Raw genomic sequence first — 26,562 nt, 5'->3', positions numbered from 1 at the left:
ATCAAGCAGGTGCTGCAAAATCTACAACACCATGGGCGACTGGTATGGGAAATGAAATGTGATGTCGTCAACTATCGTTCGCTTTTGCATCTTGCTTACTAAATTCTACCATAACCCTCACAGTAACAGACCTATTCGAGGATTGTAATCTAATTTAGCTTTACTATAACTCTCGTGTTTCTTTAGAGGTGGCATGTCGAGGTACCCACACCCGAAGATGACAACTAAAGCAACTCGATATGGCCCCACAAACCAGGGCGAGATTGTTTGCACCGCTGCAACAGGCAGACACTCCGTCTTTTTCCAGAGGATTGTTGATGATATGATAATGCTTAAAGGGACACTAAAGTGAAAAACGATTTCTTCTGCATCAGTAAATTACCGTTCTACAACACCAAAAACACCACTACTACAACGACAAGACGTTTGGTAAGCCAGAAAAAGCGCAAGAACGAAATACGGGTGGCGACGCCTACTTTAGTTCCCGCACCTGGGGGCTGTGATGTCTTGGATTTTGATGGCATCTTCTAGGGCCTACTAATTATATATAGCGGTACAGATTGACTACATTGTGTTCTAAAGGGACCAAATATTAAACGTGGCAAGTTTCGCGAACCTTTATTCAGCCAACGCGGCCCAAATGCGAAAACATACTTTGGAATCCCTGACGTCACGCTGACGTAACGGCGCTGGGGTTTCGGCGCGAAATTCAAATACTGATACTTGCACCTTCATTTTCTCATCTAACAATCAAACTAATTTTTTAAATGACTGCCTGCAGGGTTCTCAAGCAACGCTTCATTAGTCTAAACTGATTTATTGTTTCGCTTTAGTGTCCCTTTAATTAAGAAAGGTATGGGGATGCGTGAATGCGATGTACTGGCGCTGTAGTGATGATGCGCATTGCTACTTTGTGTGAGCACACCATTTCAAATGAATAGGTTTGGAGGCAACACCCCAAAATGCCACAGAACAGAAATACCAGTTTAGAGCAACAGTCCAAATCAAAAGACAAAGGAAAAAGATGAGGCAGCTGTAAGAACTCACGTTTACCTCTGTCATTGGCTTGTGCCATTTCTGTCAACTGATCATCAGTGAGCCCAATCCTTCAAATTGCCAAGCCATAAAATTGTCAAAATGCTTAGCGATTACTACAGGGAGAATGTACGGGCCACACACACCCTGTGTTGCTTGCCGAGTAGTGTGATTGCTCATTATGTATAACAGTTGATGCTTAGTGCTGAATTGTAGCGCAGATATACAATAGCAGAGACAGATGAGTGCTAAATTCCAACAAAAAACCTTATTTCTGGCAACCCGTGTTTATAGCCGTCACTCCATCCCATTGCATATGCGCGATTCACACCCTTGGGAAGGTCAGCTCCTTATCTAACAGGCGCAGAGATGGTGGCTTCCGAAATCCACGTGTGGCAGTTCTCTCATCTCGAAGGCCGTATCATTGTCGCATGTGGACTGGAGCAGGGTGTGTGCTGCTGTGCGCCCAATTTGGCTTCCCTTACGTGCTTTGCTACTTTGTGTGCGCCCTCTTTTTACCGTGACCAGGTTCGAAGCATTCGTTGTACCAGTACGGCAAGAATGTTTGTTACACTCTTAAGCAAAATTACACCCTTTTGCCACGCAATAATAATCGTCATGTCTTGTCCGCATTTCCTTTCTTTAACGCGACGAGCCCGGTACTTTCCAGTAATGAAAGGCATGCGAGTTATCAGCATGACATAGAATTCCCGACAGGAAAGTAGCAGGCACGGCATTTTCAAGAAACGCAAGCAAGGCAGATGACGATTATTGTTGTGTGGCAGAGATACACCCCAAAGGGTGCAACTTTGCCTAAGAGTGTATATCTGGAAGCAGTCTCAATAGGTAGGTTAACGTTATAATCACATTTAATCATCAAACCATCTGAACCACCATGTACGTCGACCTTGTCTTTACCGTCGACACTTGGTTGACCCTTCATTTTTATTTTGTGTGCGCGAATCGATGTAATGAGAAATAAAGTGTTCTCAAAATAATTCATTTTTGTGATCTTTGGCGGCTGTTCTTGAAGCACTGTATAAGCAATGGCTTCGCTGAATGGATTAGGCCTAGCTGCACTTTTGGCACTTTGGTGGTGTTAATGCGCATCCATGGCTGACCCAGAAGTCTTTTCACTAGCCGGCAAGGTGTTGCGCGCTACACGCCTTTATGTGGAGCTTGCCGCTAGTGTGTTCTTTGTTTAAAAAAAAAAAAAGAAAAGAAAAAGAAAGTGCACTTTTGCACATTCTGCAAGTTGCTGGCAACAGTTGTGTCTAGTGAACTTCCGCTTGCACGGATCACCGCAGCAAAGTACGTGTACTTTTGACGTTTAGACAAAAGTTGTCCAGGAATTTATCTAATGCAGCTGATAGTGCATTATTAGAGTTGGGTCTGTTAAAAGTAGAATTTGTTGCATAATATAAATGTAGGCAGAACAAACCAAGTGAGGTGAATGGTCTGTTATATCCGAAAGTATGTTGTACAGTTGACTCTCGTTACAACAAGCCCTAATAATTCAGCAAAAGATGTCCCTTTTATCCGAAGTCCGTAATATCCGAAACGCCTCACTTCTGAAACTTTGGTCGCGATGTGTAACAACCGTATTGCAAAGAGTGAGTGACAAATGTCCAAAGTATTAAAAAAGAAAGACGAGTCTAAGTTTCACCGAAGAGGCGAAGCATAGATTGCGATAGCAAATTGCGAAGTAAGGATAGTAGTTTTATCGGCCACATAAAGTTGTAAATGTTCGTTTATTAACTAAATTAACAAGCACAGTGTCCCGTGCGCGCTGGTAAACACGAACACATCTCGCTCAATGAACACGGAAAGTTGCTGTCAAAATGTTGGAGTGAGGAAGCGCGGTAGCAGCAGCGAGCGAATTGACCTTCATGCTGTCTCTCGCTTCAACTTGACCTATACGTTGAAAACATAGCGCATACGAAGCTACTGGCACTGGGCGCACTTTGTCCACATTGCAGACCGCTTTCAATTTTCAAGATATGGCGGACACGTGGCCGTGCAATAAGCAGCAGCTGCCAGAGTAGAACCTCCCTTTCCCTTTCCTCCCCCATGCCTCGTGCGAGATCGAAGATGGTGGGTTTCTGCCCTGCCTTCCCCCCTCGCGTACGCGATATTGAGCCACCATCATCGGCTGACCCTCGCAAGTCAGTTCTCATCCCATGTCGACAGGACAAAAGTCAGTTTTATATGCCCGACTTTGTCAAAATTGCCGTTAATTTCATTTACTGTAAGGATAGTAGTTTGTTGGTCTGTTGTAGCGCGGTCTGTTAAAAGCAAACTTCATTGCATTAATAAAATAGGTGGAGCAAACTAAGGTAGAAGTATGGTTCGTTATATCCGAAAGTCTGTTGTATGCGGGTCCGTTTTAATGAGCGTAGACTGTACAGGGATCTGTTGTAACAGATGTGGACTGTACACCTGTATGAATATACAGCAGTGCAGGCTTACAGTTAATGGGATGTTGATTTGTCATTGGACACAGAAGTGAAGAAGTGATAGCTCTCTATCACACTTTAAGGCGCTGATTCTTGCCAAAAACGCACAGTACATTATCAAAGCAACACTTGCAACATGAAGCTTAGTTGGCAACTACTTCGCCTGGTTATTTATGAATGACTTTTTAGCATCACTGAATGATAGAACCTATAATCGATGAATGGTAACGCAATCCTAAAGGCATGGATGAGAAGGTAAGGTACACACTGGCATTTTCTGCGTCTCCTTTCCACTTCCCTTCATCCATGTCTTTTTCACTGCTTTACCATTCCTGATGAGGCACAAACTAACCCGTGCTTCCATCCTGATCAATTAAGGCTTACACATTTGGGCAAATGTTGCTCAACCACATTAATGGTGGTTGGAGCGCTCTGGTCCGCTTCCTGTGCATGCTGCTTGCGAGCACTCACCCACTGTGGAGACTCGAGCGACGGCCCCTTGCTGTGGGTGTTCGGGCATGTGATTCAATTGCTGCCATCCTGAAAGTAGAAGCAACATTGGCAGCTCTAAACGCGTGCTCTAAACGCGGCGCAAGAGAAAGTCGCGGACTTTCTCTTGCGTGACATTATCTTGCTTCATGGCGCCCCGCGACAGCTGCTGACTGACCGTGGTCGAAACTTCCTCTCGAAAGTTATCGCTGACATTGTGCGTTCCTGCTCCATTCAACACAAACTGACTACTTCATACCATCCTCAAACCAATGGCCTGACAGAGCGGTTAAACCGTACTCTTACCGATATGCTGGCCAAGTACGTTTCCAAGGACCACCACGACTGGGACATTGCCCTTCCTTACGTAACATTTGCGTACAATTCTTCCCGGCACGACACCGCCGGATTTTCTCCCTTTTATCTACTGTACGGTCGCGAACCTACCTTGCCCCTAGACACGGCACTTCCTCCTGCTGTGGTCTCAACAAGCGAGTATGCGCGCGACGCCATCGCCCTCGCTGACCATGCACGCCAGCTTGCCCGTGCTCGACTGACGGCCTCACAGACCACTCAGCAGTGTCAGTACAACTCCCGCCATCGTGACGTACAGTTTTCACCTGGTGCGCTCGTGCTCCTGTGGTCGCCCTCTCGTCACGTCGGACTTTCAGAGAAGCTCCTTTCGCGATACACAGGGCCCTACCGCGTGCTGCGCCAGGTGACGCCTGTGACTTACGAAATTGCTCCTGTGGCCTCAACCTCGTCCTCTCCTGTGGCATCTAGTGATGTCGTACACGTCAGTAGGCTCAAGGCCTACTACACTGCTTCCGAGTCCGATCTTTAGTCGCTCCGGGACGGCGCTTTTGCAGCCGGGGGTAGTGCTACGGCACAATATGCGCGATCACGAAAGGCCAGCAGTGTGAAGACGACGACGACGATTAGAAGCTAGCGCGGGCTGTTGCCTCTTGGCCAAGCGCAGCGTATTTTCCTTGTAAATATATTTGTACATAGCTTTTCGTCTGCGTCTTCCTACGTAACAATATGATTGACTTGCCATACAGGCACATTGCCAAGTGCTCAATAAATTTGGAAAAGGGACATGGGAGACAAAGAAAGTCAATCTAAAGCTATAGATTATACATAGTAAGCTATAGATTATAGGAACGCAAAAAAAGTGAGTCTGCTGCCGTATGGCCACCAATATACAGTCGATCCCGAATATATCGAACTTAAAGGAAATCATGAAATAGTTCGATATACAGTGGAACCCCGTTCATATGTTTTTCACCGGACCGGGGAAAAAAAACGTAACAGCCGGGAAAACGCAACAGTGAGGAAAGCTCCGAAAATGAATGAAAAAAGTGCAGCTTCAACTATAGACAATTTATTTCCACAAAGTGCGCTGAGGACTTAAAAAAAGTCCAGAATGGTGGCTTGCCGTTTCTTTCGCTCGCTAGAAATCACCACAAGTTTCTCAATAGCCTGGAAGGCCGCATTGCTGTCAGCGTCGCTGTGAGGTGCGACGTACCTACGGAGGAGGTCCAAAGCCGCGACGGCTTCTCCAAAGCTAGGATTTGGCAACTCCCCGGCATCATGCGGCTCGTGCTCCTCGTCGTCACCGCACCACGGCAATGGCAACGGACGAAGGAATATCCGCGGGAAATTTTGCCCTCTTTGGCGTAATCATGCTAACGTGCTAACGATTGTTTAGTATTGCTGCGGAGCGCGCGCGTCCGAGCAGCCCGGTTGCGCGCAGCGCGGCGTGGGAGAAATGTAAACAAGAGAGGAGAGCTGGCCCGATAGGCGGAGCAACGCCTCGAGCGACGCCAACTTCCGGTTTCACTTTAGCTTCACAAAGAGTGACGTCAGGGCCTCTCCCGAGTTTCCTTCCTCCGTGAGTCGACCCGTCCAACAACCATGCGGTGACCGTAATCGCAGTGATGATAGTGAGAGCATTTTTTCACGAATGGCCACTTAGTGGCTGCCTCTCAAACTGGCGGGCGGCTTCTTGCAGCCAGTTCTATAGCCAAGCCTGGCCAAGTCCAGCCAAAACTCGTCAAAAGCCAAAATGGCGGTTGGAGCACGTTGCCTACTTTAGCCCAGGCGGGTTCGCGGTGCTAAGTTGCGACGTATCATGCGGGAACGTTTTTACAGCTACTACGTAACAGTGGGGTTCCTTATACATTGGATCCTATGGAAGCTATGCCGGGACCGGATGAAAACGACGTAGCAGCCGGGAAAACGCAGCAGTGAGGAACGTAACAGCGGGGTTTTACTGTATATACAGTGGACTCTCTTTAAATGGAAGCTCAAGGGACCAGTGAAATTGGTTTCATTTATCAGAGTTACTGAAAGACAAAGCTGGATACAATTGCATGAATTCAAAGCCGACCAACCATGAGGATGGTGTTCCGGTTAAGAGGCAGTTCTGTTTAAGCGATTTCTGTTTCGTAATTCCACTGTATAGATATCTGAAGCTCATCTCAAACCTCTGCAAGACTTGGACAGTTTCCCAAGATCATGAAAAGCGGGAACTTACCCATTTGCTTCTCTAAGGTCGCATCGAATGCACAAAACCTGTCTTACTTCCTTGCTCACTAAAGTTACAAGTCGCTCTTGCTGCGGCATGGTCTTTGATACACTGATCGTAATGCTAACCTAAAAAGACCGTGGTGCAACTCATACGCTTCTAAGTGCTTGTTGCATGTTATTACTCAGGGCAGAAATGGACGCACCGCGGAAGCAAACTAGCCTGTATGTAGACACGCTGGCCGTGCTGCCATCGGCACACTTGTAGTGTGAATCACACGTGAAAGTGCCCGGCAGCGTGTCCGTTACTATACCAATAATACACTGTTTAAACGAGCTGCGTTTCAGGTTTTAGGATAAACTTACTAATGGAAGCAGTCGTTCCTTGTTCCTTGTGCGGGCTTAAGTCCGCACGCCTCTTTTTGCATGCTGCTATGGCTCCGACGCCTAGCTGCCGGTACCTCCCTCTGTTCTCGGCTCTTAACCTCCGGCCTCAGCATTGGTGACCACTGATACTACACACATGCTGTTAGCTTCAAAAGTGGCTTTCAGCTCGGAGGATGTCTGAGTCCATTCCAACTTCCATGCAACCATGCGAGCCTGAATGAAGTGCCTTTAGCACGGACCCGTGAATCGCACAGTGACAAGCCTGGCGCGCTGCTACCGCAATAGGGAGTCGTTCTGCCAATTGCGGATGTAGCGTGCGGCAATTTAAAAAAAAAAATCAAACTGTAATGCAAAGATCCGTCCGAGTGGAGGTTGGGGTTGGGTTCTTTTTTGGCTGTTCGCAAAATCCTAAATTGCTGTTCGCGATAATGAACGGTCGCGGTTTGCACGAGCCAACCACATTCGCAGCGAGCTAAACCGAGAGCATCCTGCTCCTTTTTCCTCCACAGCATGCGCTGTCCTTCAGATTTCAGCTCTTGTTTGACAGCGTCTGGCAGAATACTGCCGTTTCAAATTTGACTGCGTTAAATATTTCCGACGACCCGAGTAGCGATCGTGTATCCGTTAAGAAAAGCACACTTGCAGGGGCATGGCTCAGCACAGTGCTCAATATATTGAATATAGTGGTGAACGGGAGTTCGATGGACACGCAGTATATTGCTATGCTCTTTCATGGGATTTTCCAGGGGATTTTACAACTGTTTGATATAGACAATACTTGGATATATACAAGTTTGATATATCCGGGATCAATTGTATTTGATTCACTTTGAGTATTCATAGCCTACAGAATACCAGAAAAATTTCCAATATCTACGTATCAAATCACTTACGATATCAAAAATATGTTATTCAGTGGTATTCTGAATTTTCAAATGCTCGCATACCCCTACTCAAAACCTGTACCACTTCTGGACAACTCGTAGAACTATTTCTCCTGCCTTTCACAGTTCAAAATGAAGCAGTTGTGCCTTTATTTTTCCAATTAAACAAGAAAAAGGACCCCAGATGAAAAGCTACTACTCAGTAGCTTCAAAGTGTCCAAGGCCCTTTACAGGCAGCAAAGGCAAAGTCATCAACAAATTTCAGCTAGACACTGAGGTATAATATAATAACTAAGCAGTCAATTACACTAAATATTGCTTCAAGGATACAGAAGAAGACGAGGGCATCTGTAGGCACAAAATGAGGAGAATAGGCAGGTGCAAATAAAACACAGAAAAGCCATGTCAGCACTTGGTAGGAAATAAAATAAGTAAGCTAGTGATCCGCACACACGAAATGCAATTTAAATTTTTTGTACAGGCAGGCTTTAAATTAGGGGTGTGTGAATACTGTATAGTAGGTTTTGAATGGAATATCGAATCGAATGAAGAAAAAGACATCCAAATAACGAATCGAACATAAATATAAGAAAATTCAACACAGTTTTATGCTCACCAATACTGTCAAGAAAAAAAAAAGTAGGGGGGGGGGGGGCGCTGCACATGCTCAGAAATCTACTCGCATTGCGTAACAAAAATGTTGCCAGCTATCAGTAACTTACCCCCGTATTCTTAAATGCATCTTAATTTGAAGCCCATGCTTGACTTGATTTAAATGACACCTGTTGTGAACGCACCAAAAGAAACGCAATGAGCGTCTTGGGCACGTTCGCACGAGGCGTCATTTATATCAGGTCAAGCATGAGCTTCGAGTTAAGACGCATTTCTGAATACGGGGATTAGGCACCTAGGAATCGAGATGTATAGTGTGGTCTACATTTATTAAAGGGGGCATCACATTAGTATGCCAACCCTGTTAACAACCCAGTGCATATACAAAGGCCTGTAAAAGATATCTTTATTGATAGAATGTCTGTTGAATAGAATCAAGTGACTTTTTTCCTCTGAAGCTGAAGAAATGGCTTAGTTATGATGCCACGAATAGTGTTGAGGCTTTCAGTTTAATACTGGGCTATACAGTGCTTAACGGACAATCTTTTATTGCACAGAAAGCTGGTTTCCAGTTTTTTTTTTCAAGAAAACGGAAGGCTTTTTCCATCTTTATCGCAGGTAGCTTTTGTGGTAATCGTCAGCTCGTTAAAGGTCATTCTGCATGACAGAAAAAAGTGGGGACCACACATCACGTGACTTGCCACCGCTCCACGTGGTCGTTGGTGCAGCACGGGTTGACTGTGGTCAGTGCCGATGGTTGTGAACAACGGGCATCTTTTCTCATTCGGGTTCAGCATTGTCTGCTGTCTATCATAGGTTCCAAATCGAGAGGACCACGGCAAATTCGCGCAACCAAATAATCAATTGGCCAACCAACGGCTCTGTTATCAATGCCTGCAATATTCTTAACTGCTTTCTGTAAGAGAAGCAGTTTAGTTAGCTTAATTTAGACAATTGTGCCCGAAACCAGATGGCAGTACAATTACAGTGGAACCTCGTTTATATGTTTTGGAAAACATTCCAGAAGAAAACATACTAGCCAGAAAAACATACAATCTAAAGTCCCTAAAAAAATGGCTAACCCCCAATTGTAGTTGACATCTACATAATGTAAAGCGCTGCTTGAACCATTGCAGCATGAGCAACCGACACCCGTTGCCATTTTTGTGGCTTCAGCAAGCTTACATTTATGCCTTTTGAATTCAGCCTGAGTTGGCAACCTCTTCGGGCGAGGTATTTTGGCTGGAAGTCTTGAAACGCCCACTCGGCGAGAAATGTTGCGGCACGAGATGCTGACGTGCACAAAGCTGGCGTGGACCGAGCGGCCCTGGAAGCACGCTGTTTTCCTATTGCATAGTGTTTAAGACGGCGACAACGGGAAACTGAAATGAGAGCTAACTGGTAGGCAACGCCAAGATATGATGCCACCAGAGAACGGCGGCGTGTTTGCATCATCGCCTATTAAAGGCATACAGTATGCTTCCAACAGAACTAGGCCACAAGCTAGATAGGCGACGATGGTTATTGCAATAGGGTTAATGGTGGTATCTGTGAATGCGACGTGAGATGACCCTCAAGGAGATTTGCTGGTGCCGCAGAAGAGGAAACTGTGTGCTTGCATTTTCCTGTGACATGGGCGGGTGAGTACTGTAGGGAAGCTGCCATGGTTACTGCTTTCAATCGCCCACGCCTCGCACCTTTCCTTGTTGACGTGGCATTCAGCAGAGAGAAAACATATCATACGATACCAGTTTGGCAATGTAGTGAATGTTGGTGCCAAAAAATAATCTTTTCCAGGTACTCATTAACCGATCAAAAAGAAATGTAGCTGTATGGGGCAATTTTTCTCGTTCTCGATTGTAAAAATTGGTGCTGGGAAATTATAGGAAATGGGATCGAACCAATGAGGTTCTACAGTACTAGTACAATTAGTTGGAGAGATTAAAAAAACGTGTGGATAATTGCAATTTCTATTTGTCAGTGGGAAAAACATAACAGCACTATACTATTCTATGCTGAGGAGTATTTTCTTAAGCATAACGTGACATCTAGCATGACGCCTAGTTGAAGTGAGGAGCAAGTCTCCACTGGCTAAGTCAATGACTAAGCTCTGAAAGTGACAAGTGATGTCTTCAGAGTGCAGGAGAGCAAGCGCAAGTTGACAATACGTGATATACTTGGCTACTATTACAGTGGGGTGCACACCTGATGGAAGGCAGGGGCAGCTTTGGAGCCTTTGATGCCTCTGCAGGATCCATGGTGGCACGCAGTGCAGACATCTGCGTCACGAGCCGTGGTGTGGTGCCTTTGTGAGGCACCCGGGTTGCCAGTGTCCCCAAGTGTTGTACGGGCTTGCCTGTTAAGATGAGTATTGGACATCTTACTTATTACCATTTTTTCCATAACAGCACTGTTTGTTTACCACTGGTACACAGAGTAGTGTTAACACACAGACACACACAAACAAAAGCGCCAGAACCCATCTCACGATGAACGTCGACGGTAATGCGTCAGCAATGAATCAATGTAGCGACACAGTGAATTTCAACCATCCAAAAGAGTTATGTGTGAGGCATGTGCTGCAGTGGGTCTCTTCTTTAGGACTTTCCCAAGAACACTCTGAGCCATCAGGTGCCACTGCCACGAAGCCTGCATCTCGCCTCCGCAATGCATAGGGCAACGGTGCATGCCAGTGCTGACAAACGCATCACGTGGCAATCGAACTCCTCTCATGCACTTCTTTCTGGACACGCTGCGACATCCAGTGGCACCACCGAGAAGTTCGTGTGTGGCCTCCGAGACGAGCAGCGTGGCTCGCCGGTGCCTACAAGAGCTGAGAATTGTTCCCTCACTTCCCGCACACTCAGTGACCCATACAAAGTGACCCAAGTTGCCAAGAGTTTTACTGAGAAGTTGCACATGATCAGTGCATTCATGGCAGAGGTCGCTAAAGCATTGGTGTGAATGACGTTCACTGAAGAGCGACACACACCTAGTTCGTATGTGCGGGAAATCCTTGAGGAAACCCTGTGACGAGGGTTCAATTCCAGCCAGCATGACAGAAATTTAAACCATCTCTTTTTTACATTATAGAATGGCCACACGCCTACTACCACACAGCCAGTGCTCCAAGTTGGCATCAAAGAGTTTGTACACACTGCCATCTGCTCAATGCCCCAAGTTGGTGCGATGGTTGGTTTCAAACCTTGTTACCTTAGCACAGCAGCCTGATGTGCTAGCCATTTGACCACACAGTGACCCAGGCAGGCAGGAAAATGGTTACATAAAAACAAACAGGTAACCTCCGTAAACAGCGTGAAATATCCTAAGAATGCTAATGCATTAAAACGTAACACGCTTTTTTTTTTTACCTCGTTATTGAATTGCTAAGTAACTTTACTACTGTTCCAACTGCTACTTATGATGGTGGAGTTGCATTTCAACCAGAGAAGCTCTCGGTACACTGATTTACAAGAAACGAATACATGTGAAAAAGAACTGCCACAAAATATGGCCGCACATACAAAGGACGGTGGCATGTTACAGTTTCCCAGAAATTCAAACTTAAGGTGTGTACCATTCTGATTTGAAGGCCAACTGCAACGTAATTTCACCCAGGCTAAATTTGTTATAAATGAATATTACAGTTGGCCCTCATTACAACAGACCCCGATAATCTAAAAAAAAATGTCAGTTTTATCTGAAATTCGTAATATCCGAAATGCCTCACTTCAGAAACTTTGGTCGCAATGTGTAGCAACGTTACTGCAAAGAGTGAGGGACGACCGTCCGAAGTAAAAATTAAAAAAAAATAAAAAACAGTTTCACCTGAAAGGCGAAGCAGCGATTGCGATAACAAATTAATAGACAGCTATGCGAAGTAAGGATAGTAGTTTTATCGGCCGTATAAAGTTGTAAACATCCGCTTACTAACTAAATTAACAAGCACAGTGTCATGCATGTGCAGGTAAACATCCACACATCTCGCTTGATGAACGGGGAAAGTCGCCGTCAAAATGTTGGATTGAGCAATTGCGATAGCTGCAGCGATCGAATTGACCTTTTGACCTTCGTGCATCTCTCGCTTTAACAAGAACGAAACGTCCAAAGCACAGCACATGCGAAGCTACCGGCACTATGTGCATTCTGCAAACATAGCAGATCGCTTCCAAGATGAGGCCTGCGCGGGCATGCACTTTGTGCACATCACAGATCGCAGAGCGCCCGTGTGGCTGCACCGTACGCAGCAGCCACCGGAGTAGAACCGCTCCTCTCTCCTTCGCCTCCCCACTGTGCCTTGCGGGCGAAAAAGTCCCAAGATGTGTCAAATATCTGTCAAGTGCCAAGATCTTTAAACGCACTGCAGGCAGCATTTAAATGTAAGTAAATAAGCATTTTTGCATTTCGCCCCCAGTGAAATATAGCTGCCACTACTTGGACAAAGCCCGAGGCCTTAAGCTGAGCAGCTTGATGCCAAAGCCACTAAGCTGCAGAAGATAGGGTTTGCCATACAGCCAAAAACAGATTTGGTAAGTTAGAACAGTGGTTAAGAAAAAAAAAAAAAAACCCACTTGGCAACACGATACAGCATGAAGTAAGAGTAGAACAAATGCTGTCTTAGAAGTGTACAAACAGTGCTATGTGAAATGCACTGTTTGCTGCTAGTATATGCACTGTTTGCAGAAATGCAGCTATAACATAACTGGGCTCTTAAGTGGGACTGATATACAGTAAAACCTCCTTAAACTGCACTCGCTTAAACAGTAGTTTCATTTTAAAAGTAGTAAAGTCCAACCCCCGACTCAGCGGCCAGTGAACATAACACGTTTTGTATCCGCATAAACTGTACCAGGTTATTGTGTACGTATTGGTTAACACGTGGAGTTTCCACTTTTCATCGCGCAATCACGACGGTGTGTCATCCCCATAGGGTGGCCCATCAGAACAAGCCTCAGAGTTCAAACAACGGCCTCCAAGTGCCTGTGTGCATTTGCGTGTGAAGCCACATCAACATCAACATCATTTCGGCTCTGGGCAAGCAAGGACTCGCATCATGGCAAAGCTCGGATGAAAAACACTGGGTGCTCAGCACAGAAGAAAAATTAGACATCGTTTGTGCTATCGAATATGACACAAAGTAGTCTGCGCTGGCACGTGACAGGAATCTACCGTTGACTGTGGTGCGTGGCATTTGGAATGCGAAGAGGTTGCTTGGCAGCACTGCTGCGGCTATGAAAAGATGACTACGAGGTTCGACTTTTCGCCATCATTGCCTCTGGTGCCGAAGTTTGACCTAACGATAGTGATGAGGACGACACGGAAAGTGACAGCCCGGGCGATTCAGGCCCGGCAGTGGCAGAAGCTGTGCGTTACATCAGCCTCATGAATGCAATCATCGCGACGAGAACAGCACCCCGTAATGTAAAGGGAGTCCTGGGACTACTGCAGCGCTATCGCACCCATACTTGGAGAATATGCAACACCAACGAGGAATCTGTCATGCAAGTGTCTGCCGAGAAGAGGGGGCTGGCTGAAAAGCTGGCTCGCAGCTTCAGCCAGTTTGAGGCCCTGTCGTCAGTGCTAGGCCACCGCGGCACCAAACGAAAACAAGAGACTTATGTTGCACGAAGTGAATAAATACTGCATGTTTTTGCCCTTTCATCGCACTCTCTCAGAAATCCATTTTTGACAGGTAAATAGGTGATCTCCTGCTATTTCGGTTGAGCAGTACTACCGTTTAGTACACACTTCGGCCAGCTCCGGCCAACTACGGTTTAACGAGGCTTCACTGTAACGCATCACACCCCCCTCACCCCATACAAAAAAAAAAAAAAAAAAAAAAAAAAGAAACTGGCTACAAAGTATGACTTAGGCAGCTGTTCAAACAGAGTACTTTAATTAAACATTAATTAACATTAATTTAACATTAATTTTTGAAGGTACAGAAAATGACAGCACACCACTGTCACTTCATTTTTCCAAAATCAAAGTTTCTGCTGGAGTAATGTGGACCAAATTAAAGAAAATTCGTACCCTTAGCCCTAGCATAGTTTGTGACCAAAATGTTTAGTCTCAGGCCTTGGGCCAAAGACCGTGTGCCAGCTCTCACCTGACTGGCTCCGCTTACGTGCCGCTGCGTTGAGCTGCGATGGTGGCAGTGGCACGAGCCGCAAGAAGCCCTGCATCACTTCCAGCGTGGCAAATGCTTGCTGGCGCACCTCTGATGAGTATGTCTAGAAGACATGAGAAGAAACAGAAAAAAAAGCATATCAGTTTCCCACAAACGGTGCAGCACACTATTCGTCACTCACTGACACTAGTATATTTCACATTGTGAAATGAGCATCGAGTTGGCATGAGACTGTGTGCCCTTGAGCAAGTGTGCCAACGTATGACCTGGAGTTCTTTAAAACCTGGACCAAAATAGAAGTACACAAGTGTTTCTGCATTTCACACCCATCAGAATGCAGCTGGGAGTTAGTTCAACCCATGACCTTGTTGCTCACAAGCTGAGCACCACAGCCACCGAGCCCTTCCAGATTAACTGTGAGTTGCTCAAGAACACCCAATCTATTGCTTACCACATCCATTGGGATGACTTGTGCTGTGCGTCACACCTTGCAGCAGGCTAAAAAGAGAGCGGTCATGTGAAAGAGGCGTGTGTGCTCACAGGCTGCACGTTGCCTTTACCACTGCTCTAAAGCCATACTATATGCAACTTACCTCCCTCGCCTGCTTTATGGTGGTACACTTGACATGAATTAGGCACAATCTCAGGAGTCATTACCAGACAGTGCATTCACTTCTCCCTATCTTGCCAAGAAATCATAGAGATCTAAACCTTCAGAGATAGCAATCTCGGAGGCCAAGCCTAGCTGCGCCGCACCACATATTGATGATGATGCTTGCGTGCAACGTGCTAAAAACCAGTGCTTCCACTTCTCTCACTTCGGCGCGCTGCGCTGACGCAGCTAGGTATGAGCTTCGAGATTGCATGAAACCGGCACGAGCAGGCCAAGCCAATTCTGCACACTCACACAGCGGAGTTGCGAGGCCATGAGAAAGCAGCAGATAAGATAGTTTCACTTTCAAGGGCCTAATGCGTTCGCACATATGTCCGCATTTCTCGCACTGTGCCAAGCTCTGTCGGCTGTATACTTAGACAGGTTTCACAAAAATGTGACCGAGCCAAGTGGAAAGTGGAAGTGAAAGAGCATCACGTTTGGAACTTAAGAAAGCGATTGTAATGGCTGTCGCATCAGGCGTTAAAAACTTGCGTGCTGTACGTGCCGGAGAGTCTCATGCAGTTGATTTATTGAAATTTCACTGCATACACCACGGCATAGCTGTTTGACGGCGTTAAAAACTTGCGTGCTGTACGTGCCGGAGAGTCTCATGCAGTTGATTTATTGAAATTTCACTGCATACACCACGGCATAGCTGTTTGACGGGCTGCAGAGCCGCAGTCTCCTTTGCGTGTTTACACTTGTGCATACCAGTGGGAATATACTGCAGGAAATGGCAATAGTCAGTATAACGAAGTAATAGATATAACAGAGTACTTTTGACTTCCCCTCCAACTTCGTTATAGTGAGGCTCAAATGTATGGGCATGAAACATGAGAACATATGCAGGGGAACAGACTATATCGCTTAGGGAGTCAGACTTTAATGGCTGCACAGCGATAATTCGCACATTCCTAAAGGCAATGTGTATGCGAACAAGCTCTTCACTTGTTCCTAATGCTCCATTTGTTCTTTTAATACACCACGCTTCTTTATAATGTACAATGCAACGACATGAACTTGCCAACATTATGAATACCGGTATATGAACACTGTTCTGTATTAATTGTGAAAATGGCTGTTCACTATTTGAAACGTATTCCATATTTACTTTGGTTCGCCTCTGGCACTATTTGATTTGCATTCCATTCGTCTAAACAATAACTATCTGAACACCTCTAATAAATGCCTGTTCAATGCTCGCCCCATTCTTGCAAATATTCATTCCAGATCACTTTTTAGTTTCTGGACAGCTGTCATTTTGTAATTATTGGAACTGATCCTTTGTTACACGAGTTCCCCGAATGCCCCTTTATTTTATGTTCTGCATTGTGCCCCCAACTCTATATTTCTTCTTACAATCATTTCAAATCTTCTAGTGGGTGCTATGTGATGTTGAAGAGAGCGATAACTACACTAAAACCTCATTATAATGAATTTGAAGGAGCAGCCAGAATTACTTTGCTAGATCTATCGTTTCGTTATGTCCAATATTAAATGTGCTGCAATATGAATCAGTACATTTCAAGGTATCCCATATTATTATAACAAGGTTTGACTATATGTCAGTCCCGCAATAATCTGAGAGAATTTCAATAGCAAACGATATGCCACGTTATCTAAGATAAGTTCAGTAGCAGACAATATGTAATGTGCAACACATTCTTGAAATGTTTCATTCTGATTTGACTTTTAGTCATTAGCAAGAAGCACAGATGCATTTTCCGCATACGCCTTTTTGCACCTACAGCGAGTACTTCTAGTAGCATCAGAAAGTGTCTTCGTTAAGGTGATGTGTGTTTGTGACTTCTCATATCTGTCCTGGGGATAGTTTCCACTCATTACGATGTTCTGCTAAATGACTTCCATATCAATTCTCTACGTTACTACAGTGCTGATGAGCTCTTGTCATTGAAACACCGTCCCGTTCGTCCTATATATGTTTTACCACAGCTCAGCGGTATCTGACAGATAACGTTGCGCGTACAGTCAGTATTCATTCTTTATGTTAATGCAGTGCTGATGAGCTCTGTCATTGAAACACTGTTCCGTTTGTCCTATATATGCTTTACCACAGCTCAGCGGTTCACCCAGCTTCAGCAGAGAGGGTGCACACGAACTTCAGCAGTATCCGACAGACAACGCTGAGCTGTGGCAAAACATACACAGGATAAACGGGACAGTGTTTCGATGACAGAGCTTGTCAGCAGTACATTAACATAAAGAATGGATATGAAAGCCATTTAGCGGGACATTGTAACAAGTCTGCATGCACTCTTATATTTGAAAAGACCAAATTCATAGGGAAAGGAAAAAGTAAGAGGGAAAGGGAAATAATGGAGGCATATCACATTCGAAAGGCAGGCGATAGATGTGTAAGCGGTCCCACACTTGCTTTGTTGGAAAAAGAACTACCGTATTTACTTGAATTTAGGCTGATAGATTTTTTTTTTTTCATATAATCACATACCGAACTCTAGGGTCGGCTTAGATTCAAGGATTTTAAAAAAATGCGCCAGTTTTTTTATTGAAATCGATAAATATGGTGCCACTACTAGCCATGGCAGTAGCCAACTGAAGTACACGAGCGACATCTCCATTTTGATCTGCGTCATATCGGCGTGCGGCGTGGCGTTATCGTAATGGCACCAAACAGGCGTCGCCACTATGCTGCCGCTTTCAAACTAAAGGTTGTGCTAGCTGCAGAGGCATTTTCAAACATTCCAAGCCAGGCGGCACTTCCTTATCGATGAGAGATATGTCCGTCGCTGGAGGGGGCAATGGGAGACTTTCTGCGTGCGCCGGCCGCAACGAGGAGATGATAGTACTAAGGAAGATAGCTACGTAGAATGAGCTCTGCACGTTCATATTCAATAAATGCTGTTTTCATTTTGTGAACGCTGTCCTTGCCTCTTTCATTAGCCTATATTCGAGGCAAGGCCCCCCCTCCTCTGGCTTTGGACTTTCGGGGGTGGGCTTAGCATTGGGGCCAGCCTAATTCAAGTAAACATGGTACCTCTTTTGCATTAAAGAATATGATGTATATTTGACTGGTGTACGCATGCCTATACTGGGAAAAGTATAATATGGCTGGTGAACTTCCAGTTGGTAGCCAGCGCTTGTCTGTGGTATTTGTTTCTTTGTGTTCCCCCTTGTTTTACCTGCACTGTTCAACCTCAGTTCTAAATACACATTTTTCCCCTCGACTATCCTCCTTCAGCCATTTTCCAAGCATTCAACAGGTTTAACTCAGTGGAATACAGACCCTTCACTAGCAGTGATTGTTGCTGCTAAAACATAAACAAGACATAAAAAAAATTGGATCATAGATTATTGCATTAGTTTTCAATGTAGAGAAACTAGCCCCTGTTGAAGGCTGCTGCAACACAATTGGGCAACAAAAGAGCCTATAGAGAACAACAAAAGAAGTCAAAAGTGCTTTTCTGGTAACTGCGTAAACACGTAGAAAAGCTGGAAAAAAACAGACACAACCAAAAATCACAATACTGCGCTCTTTAAGCACATATTGTTGTGACTGGGCGGCCAACAGATCGCTCATCGGTCGCGCTATATAGTATACGCGGCGAAATGAATTGATCGCAGGATAGGGCGCGAGTAGTTGTTAGAGTCAATCCCGTTCAATGCTACCCTTCCCCACCACTTCCATGGTGAAATGAGTGACAATGGCAGCAGCTATTCCTCTGGCAGTGTTTGCATGCCAAACTACAGAAAAATCGTTCGACAAGACTTGCTGCAAGAACTCCGCTGCGGCTGCTTCAGCTCACCCGATGCGCTTTGCCCTCCCGGAATAGCTCGCGGAGGCCTGAAGCAAGCGTGACTGCCGCATGTGGCCGCTTGCACTCCAGGAAGTGCAGAATCACGTGGCACATCCAAGTGGGGTCGGCCAGCTCGCAGAAAAAATCTACCAGCTGCTCCTCCTCGGCGGCCGACAGGGGCACCCGTAGAAACTCCTGAAACAGCTTGTGCGCCTCCCACGTAGGTGCTGCGAGAAGAAAAAGAAAAGCACCATTAACCCACCCAGTCTACCACTGCATCGCATGTTAATTGGCACGTTCCGCCCATTCCCCCGATATGTACAACTCCGATTCAGTGGTGGCAAAGGTGCAGCATGCAGCTTTTCGTGTGTCCTTGATTGTGAGGCTCGAGGGTAGCTGTAGGATTCCTGCAGCTCGTGGTGGAGTAACAAGTTCTCACTCCTATCATGCGCACTCGGAAACAAGTAATGCAAACAAGTAACAATGCAAATATGTCAATGATGACTGCTAAAATACTATTTCAGAAACTGCACAGCATCTGTTTCGTGCAAAGACATCTGTTTTGTACAAGTTTAACACTTTAGCACAATTCAAACTGCCCACCTAAGAGCAAGGAGTTGTGATACTGCATGTCATTACCGCCGTCAATGGGTAAAACGGCGTCCTACAGACAGCGCTAAGTTGTTTTTTTTTCTTGCATGAAACACGAAAAGCAAAGCTGGAAACCGAGTGGGACCACAGCCGACAGCATCCCAAGAAATGACATGGGCACGAAATTTTCTGTTGCTTGAAGAACTTTAGCTTGTCATTGTGAAGCTCATGCGGCAGTCAGCCCGTTGCCACATGATTGCACAACAGCAACCAGTGCAACTGCCTCGATCCAAATTCATTCTTGCTACTTGCTGTCCTCCAGGACAGCAAGAAATGAATGATAAAATCAGCCTTCGCATTGCCTCATCTCAGACTGAGTACAAAGCATCCGAGATTGTGTGTGCGCCACAGTCTCTGAGGTCATGCAGTTACGAAAAGTGTTGCAATTCCTAGCTGTCATATGGTGCCACTCATATACCGCTGGTGATGGAGTAAATTTTTACTGGCACGACAGCACATTTAAACTAGATCTAACACGCTACGGTTAAGACGCCAGCCTCAAAATACATTTGTGCTTTTTGTTACAGGCGTACTATCGTGCTGATTCAGACAACTATGAAGGTTTGTCACTATATCTTTCTTGATGCCGTGCACTTGTATGTACAGTAAAAGCTTGCTAATTCACAACTTAATTTGAGGTAGCCGCCGCAGTCCATTAAACAATGTATTGACAGCAACATGTAATGTATCCCGCTAATTCACACTGAACTTCGCACCGCCACTGATAATTCGAACTTCGTGCCATCGTGGATGGTGAGAGTGCTAGCGAACGGTGCTAGCATCGCCAACATCGCCCGTTGGCGATGTTGGCATTGCTGCGCAGACTGCGCTGCTTTGTTCTTTCTATCTGTGGCCCTTCCATTCTTCCAGGCATGGCCAATGCCTCTGTTGCAGGTTGGTTCTCTCCCTCTATCAAGACTTCCAAAATAACAAATGCAGCGCTGAGTTTTTTTTCTTTTTTCTCCTTCATGTTACATCTGGGAGACTATGCTCTTTCTCTACGAGCTGTTCTGCAGAGAAGCAGCACCAAGTAGCATCTAATTCATGACGGCCGTGACGTTTCTCGGTGCTCGTGGTACAAAAAAGCATAGCCTTTGAGATTTGTGGCTATTACTCGGAGGAAAGCATTGCTGGGTTATGTGTTTGGACGCCATCTATACGTATAGCGGAACTCAGCAGCAAGCAGCCGGTGCACCTACGAAAGTACAATGGAGACAAACATCGCGGCAGGTTATGGTGCGTTTTGCGGGCGCATTCGAGAGTGCAGCTCTGGTTTCTGCGGTGAGCATCGGCAATGCAAAGGCGCATTTATAGTCAACGTTTTTGGTGCGCATCGCTTGTGGCAAGTCACGTTACGCCGCTTGTGCTGTGCCAGCCGAAATGCCGTCCCCTCTAGACTAGCCGCAGGCTGCGCTCTTTGGAGCATGCACAGAACGATCCCTAACCCTCCCCAACGCGTGCGCCACTTTGAACGGCTGTCTGCAACCGTCGGCAAAACGGCATGGGCACTTTTTGTCCGTTCCATGCATTGTGGATCGGCACCGTTGACACGAATGCGTTGATGGAGCAAGAGCCATCTCGATGTCGAGCACGTTGGACTGCATTGACTGCGCCCGGTTACGTTGGCTGTGCCAGCGCATGTTATTCTCGCCAATGAGATGTAGCGTGTGTGCATGCGCGTGCTCACACTACATCGGACTACATACACACCTTAACCGAGCAATTTTTTTCGGACTTTCATTACTTTGAATTTTGTATAATTCGAATTTTCGTAGCACCCCATGGAATTCGAATTAACGAGCTTTTACTGCATTTGTCCTACAGCAAGGTGCAACAGTACGACAGGGTCCGACTATTGTGTCACTTGAATATTGCGTGCATGTGGTTGCCTCTCTATTATGAGCTTCGAGAGCCAGGAAAACAAGCGCAGTATCATGCAATACAGAAACTGCCAAAACATGAGTGCGGGAGGTGCAGAGTTGGGCGAAAACAGCCTTTTGACCACCCGCCACGTCTCTGTCAAGGGTAACGTCAATGAGTCCTGTTTTGCCAAGAAGTGAATAGAAGTAGACAAGTAGCATGTTCTTACATACAACACACCAGTACCACAAGCACTTTCTTGAAAGATGGGTCCGCTGTGTATCAGTTTGTAGGCACGCTAGGAGATGAATTTGGCATGTTATAGAATTACCGCGTTGCCGCGAGAGCATTTAGAAGATTCAATGATGCCCCTATGCTTAAGCGGCCAGTGTCAAGTGGCCTTGAATCGATTTGGTGACCGACGACAGTGCTCACTGCGTTCGTTATGATGCGAGTGTTGCTTGTCTTTCCGAGAACAAGCTCGAGCTTCAGCACTGCACGGCATTAACAATGTTGCAGTTGTTGGTCAGCAATGCTATACAAGACGTGGCCGAGGTGACATAACAGTGCTAGGACAGAAGCAGTGCTTTCACTTACAACCGATGGCAAGGCCAGCGCCAAGACAGCTTTTTCATGCCATCGCTGTATTCCAGGTGGGCTTGCCACATGGACTGAGCCCAGCTGAGCACTGCTTTCAGCAGATATGGTTGTTTGTTATACCATAAAAGCAACAAGCAGGCTGGCATCGAGGCATGTGCTGGCCAAAGTGGACACTGTTATGTTACCTGCAAGTTGCCGTTTGTTTCTCAGTGCAGGCTTTGTCTGCACTCGTCTATTGGCTGTGCTTTCCCTCCTGTCCTCACGAATTTTGCAGATGGCCTAGTTAATGACGCAAGAGCAACCTTCGGAAAGCTAGCGGCTTGCTGAATTGCAGCCTAGGTGTGCTAACAGCACAGAACAGAGCTCACAGACGGCCATGAAGAAAGTGGGTCTGGACTGCCAGTGAAACAGGTGGACAGCATGCGACTACTGCATGTCGCAGCATCACGACAAAACACTGCAAATTTGAAAGGTGATAAACCACGCAACCCTGAAAAAGTGTATTAGCTATGTTTCTAGCAGATGGCTGAAACAAATGGAATATTTTAATCGAGTGAGGTACAATAGCAGCAAAAAGAAACCTTTCTTCAGGCATGCACTGTTCCAAATTTGAGCAGTTTACATTTCCCTGCCCCTGCACTTACCCTTTCTGGCCACTGCAACGATGCAGCCAAGCAGCTGATCCAGGCTGGACAGATGGCTGTGCCTACGCACTAGCTCGAGGGCGTCAACAACCCGCCTGCAAACAGGCAGAAATGGTTGCTCAGGGTGCAGGAATGAAACAAAAAAGTCGCAGTTTTGCCACAAAGGCTAAGCACTGATAACGACAGCAAAGTGTTAGACAACTGTACGAAGTAAGTGTGATAGTGTTATAGGCCGTATAAATTGGTACAAATTGCAGTAAACATTCGCTTACATTTAAATTCTAAACATGGCGTCATGCACACCCAGGCAAACATGAACGGATATCACCCAATAAGTCTCGCTGTGACAATGCTGGCGTGATGAACAGCACCAGCAGGAAGTGAATGCTTCAGGCTGCCTTTCGCTTCACCGTCAGAAACGAGAGATTACGTGACCACCTCCACTAGGTGTGCAAGAAGACAACGCACACGAAGCCACCAGCCATCTCGGCTCAACCAAACTTTCCACCTGTCGCAGATTACCTCGCGCACAGGCTGTGTGTGCACTCAACGTGCCGTGCGCGGCGTGCTGGTTGGCCTGCTCGGCACTCACTTGTTGGAACATTTTTGCCGAAACTAAAGAACGATGCTTCTGGATGCGCTCACTCAAACTAGGCAACACAATGACGCCGAAAACGAGAAGAAACTGCAGCTCGAGCCCTACACCAGTATTGATTGCTGGGAATGAGCAGAACGAGTGGCCCATTTCTGCGCCCAGCTTCCCATCAAAAGCGTTACCGCGTTCATCGAAGATATGATGCACCTTCTCAGGCGAGCGGACCCAGGAATGACTAAGGACAAGAAGTTGCATCCCCTGATGCAAGGAGTGAAAGAGCAGCTCTTCCCTGGTCTTGTGTGGAGCCCTCCAAAGACTCACTGAATTTTTATCTAAGACCAAGTGAATGTGACATCCAGAATTAACATTTTCACAGCCATTGGAAACAACGACTATTTTCAGGAACTCATGCGTACCATTGTGCGCGCTGACACATATATATGTATGCTGACAATGGCTTACGGCACGCCACAACCTACAGTGAGCTCTATTGCAAGAGTTCTAAAGGATGAAGTGCCCCAAACACTCTGGGCCAGCTTACTTTTTGCCAACACCAAGCCTGCACCTATGCAGACCTATGCAGAAGCCTTGACACACCCTGCTTTATTTCCCCGGCTGTTTGTTCATGCCGCTACTTCTGCTGTACTTCAATCGGCCCAAATGGTACAGTACACCAACGAATGATGCGCGCCTCCAGTGCTTCTTCACGCCACCTCTCCGGTTGTGCTTCAGTCGGAGCAACCGGTACATTACACGAACGATCAACAGACGTCCCTTCTGCGCAGATGAGTTTGTGTCTTCTTTCTTTTTTCGCCTCAGTGCTCCCTTCAGTTGATAGTCGGCGTTCGTGTTGTCCACTTCTCTACTCTTGTGTCCTGTCTGCACGCCTCACTTCTATTTTGCATAATGAATCCTTACCAACTAGCTCAGCTTTCTGTCGTTCATTCTTCTTCTCCCTTCGAAAGTCGGATGTTTGGCACACACTGGACCACCATCCTCTGTGCTTCCACTGTGAAGCAGATAATTTGTACCACCAGTGACAATACTAACGCCTTAGGCTGCAGGGCTTTTCCACCTACTTGCCGCCACCCCAACTTGTTGAACGACCTTGGGACATTGAAGACTATCTGGCTTAATTAACAGCACATGAGGATGGCATTATCGAACCTTCCAACAGCACATGCTACCACCTATGGTATTGTACATGGTACTGCACATGGTATTGCACCGTGATGCCCCTTCCACCAAAATCCCAGACAGAGGGATGGCATTCACCAGGCATCGAAAGGTGACTGCTACCAATCTGCATTTCCAACGAACTTCTGGAGTGATTAAACAAGACCGTCACAGACATGATCTCTATGTACATCGACACCCAGCACAAAACATGGTTCGCATCTTGCCTAATGTGACCTTCGCGTAAAGTACCACCGTACAAGAAACAACGCACTTCACATCCATTTCGCCTTCTTTACGGCCGCGAAGTTTAGACGGTGCTGGTCACTATGCTTCAATGTCAAGACGCTCACCACTTAACTAAAGTAAACTCATTAACATGAACTCGGTTCAGACAAATTCTCAGATATATAGAACAATGTGGAAACATTTGGTTGATTTTCCATAGATTCCTTCAAAAAAAAAAGAAAAGAACAGTTAAAGAAACAGAAACAAAGAAACAAGAAGAAAAGAAAAACACTCCCTAGTGCAGCAGCACAAAATGAATCTGCTCTGTAGAGGCAGCGAATAAGGGAAGTGAGAAAGAAAACGTAAACCTCTCACATGTTGCAATGAGTCTCCGAGTCGAGCAGAAATAGCGACATTTTTGTTTTTATACATCACCAGCACGGTCATCAACCATGCTGTTGGCACCTCCTCGAAGAAAACTAGTGAAGCCAAATCGATCCAGTAGTATTTGCTTGTTGTACATAAGCCACAAGTTAAGCCAAGTCACTAAACTCTAGAGGCTGGATTTGCAATTTGCGCTATTTGTGGCGCGAGTTCCAGTCACTCTTATTCATTGCTCATGGCCGGCTGAACCTGTTAAAGAGATGGGCGGAGTGTCGCCTTGACCAGTGTAGAAGCATGAAAAGAGTGATAAAGAATAGCATAAAAGGCATCTCTGCAGAATTACCTTGCCTCACCCATTGACTGCGCACATCACATTTCACCAATGCTGTAGTACTTTTTACTTTCCTTTCCTACAGCTGTCACTGTGGGTTACGTGCTAGCATCTGCCTTGAGCATGCATTTTTTCCCCTCTTTCTTACACTATTTCTTGAGCATCGAGCCAGTGCTCTTTCTGGGGAAGGGGAACATGCCACCTGCAGTATTGGGCGCAGTGCAAGAAAAGAGGCAGGTGAGGACAAGAAAGAAGTGCCCTCGCTACCCCACACCGCTCGATAACCAAGTCCCACCGACGTGTTTTTCAGGAGCCAGCTGATCTCAATAAATGCCACCAGTTCCTTTTCAAGATACACGACAATATCGAATATTTGCAAAATCAAATTGTAGATATTAGATTCACGAATCAAATTATTCAAACGTTCACTATTCGATTCGGTGATATTCAATACTATTCACCCAACCCTAGTTTGAAGTGCTCATTGTAACAGCAGGGCACTTTTGAATATGCTCATAATATGTGGATACAGTTTCAAGAATACACCAGGTCAGAAAATCATAAATGCAAGGAAATGTGGTCATTTATGCATCAGTAATATCTGTGATCATTATAAGTGGATTCAACTGTACTGGGTGATGAGAACAAAAAGGCTTCTTGGAGTCACGACACCGGTGCAGTGCAGTCGCTCCTCGCTGGCGAGCACAGGGTAGCTCGACTACACCCCAAACAACGCCCTTTTGGCACCCACAGCAGTTCTAATTTATTGCCTCAGTCTTCCGGTGCAGCAGCAGTGAAATTCCGCTGTATACAAATTTCAGATAAACGTGCTTCTTTACAATGAGGGTACAGAGAGATACACGGTGTTACTCTCAGATGAGGCGTCAAGTTCAGCACACACACACACCTGTTGGCCAGCAGGGTGTCCAACTGCAGGGCGATCTGCTCGGACGTGGAGACTGCCTTCAACTGGTCAAGGAAGCGCAGGGCCAGCGGGGCTTGCCCACATCCTAGCAGGTGGCGCACCACGGGAGCCCATAGGGCAGCCAGCAACGGTCGCATGCTCAAGGTGGCCACTGAGTGTGCATGCAGGAGCTTCTCCGTACCCTCCTGCACGTCGTGTAATGCAAGTGTGCCGTC

At 46.1% G+C, this 26,562-nt stretch overlaps 1 protein-coding gene across 3 annotated transcripts in view; it reads right to left on the bottom strand.

The window, feature by feature from the left end:
* LOC126537748 (protein ELYS-like) overlaps positions 1-26,562 on the bottom strand; it is a 167,449-nt gene that overhangs the window by 43,937 nt on the left and 96,950 nt on the right. For all 3 annotated transcript variants that reach the window (XM_055074524.2, XM_055074523.2, XM_055074522.2), the window contains exons 21-26: positions 26,330-26,532; positions 22,709-22,803; positions 18,963-19,180; positions 14,502-14,625; positions 10,598-10,748; positions 3,963-4,031 (exon numbers count right to left, since the gene is read on the bottom strand). In XM_055074524.2, coding sequence (XP_054930499.1) covers positions 3,963-4,031; positions 10,598-10,748; positions 14,502-14,625; positions 18,963-19,180; positions 22,709-22,803; positions 26,330-26,532 — 860 coding nt within the window. The remainder of the gene's footprint in view (positions 1-3,962; positions 4,032-10,597; positions 10,749-14,501; positions 14,626-18,962; positions 19,181-22,708; positions 22,804-26,329; positions 26,533-26,562) is intronic.

This window comes from Dermacentor andersoni, chromosome 4 (genome assembly GCF_023375885.2).
Source record: "Dermacentor andersoni chromosome 4, qqDerAnde1_hic_scaffold, whole genome shotgun sequence".
Taxonomy (NCBI): Eukaryota; Metazoa; Arthropoda; class Arachnida; order Ixodida; family Ixodidae; genus Dermacentor; species Dermacentor andersoni.
The sequence above is the reverse complement of the archived record's forward strand: the minus strand, read 5'-3'. Positions and strand labels throughout refer to the sequence as shown.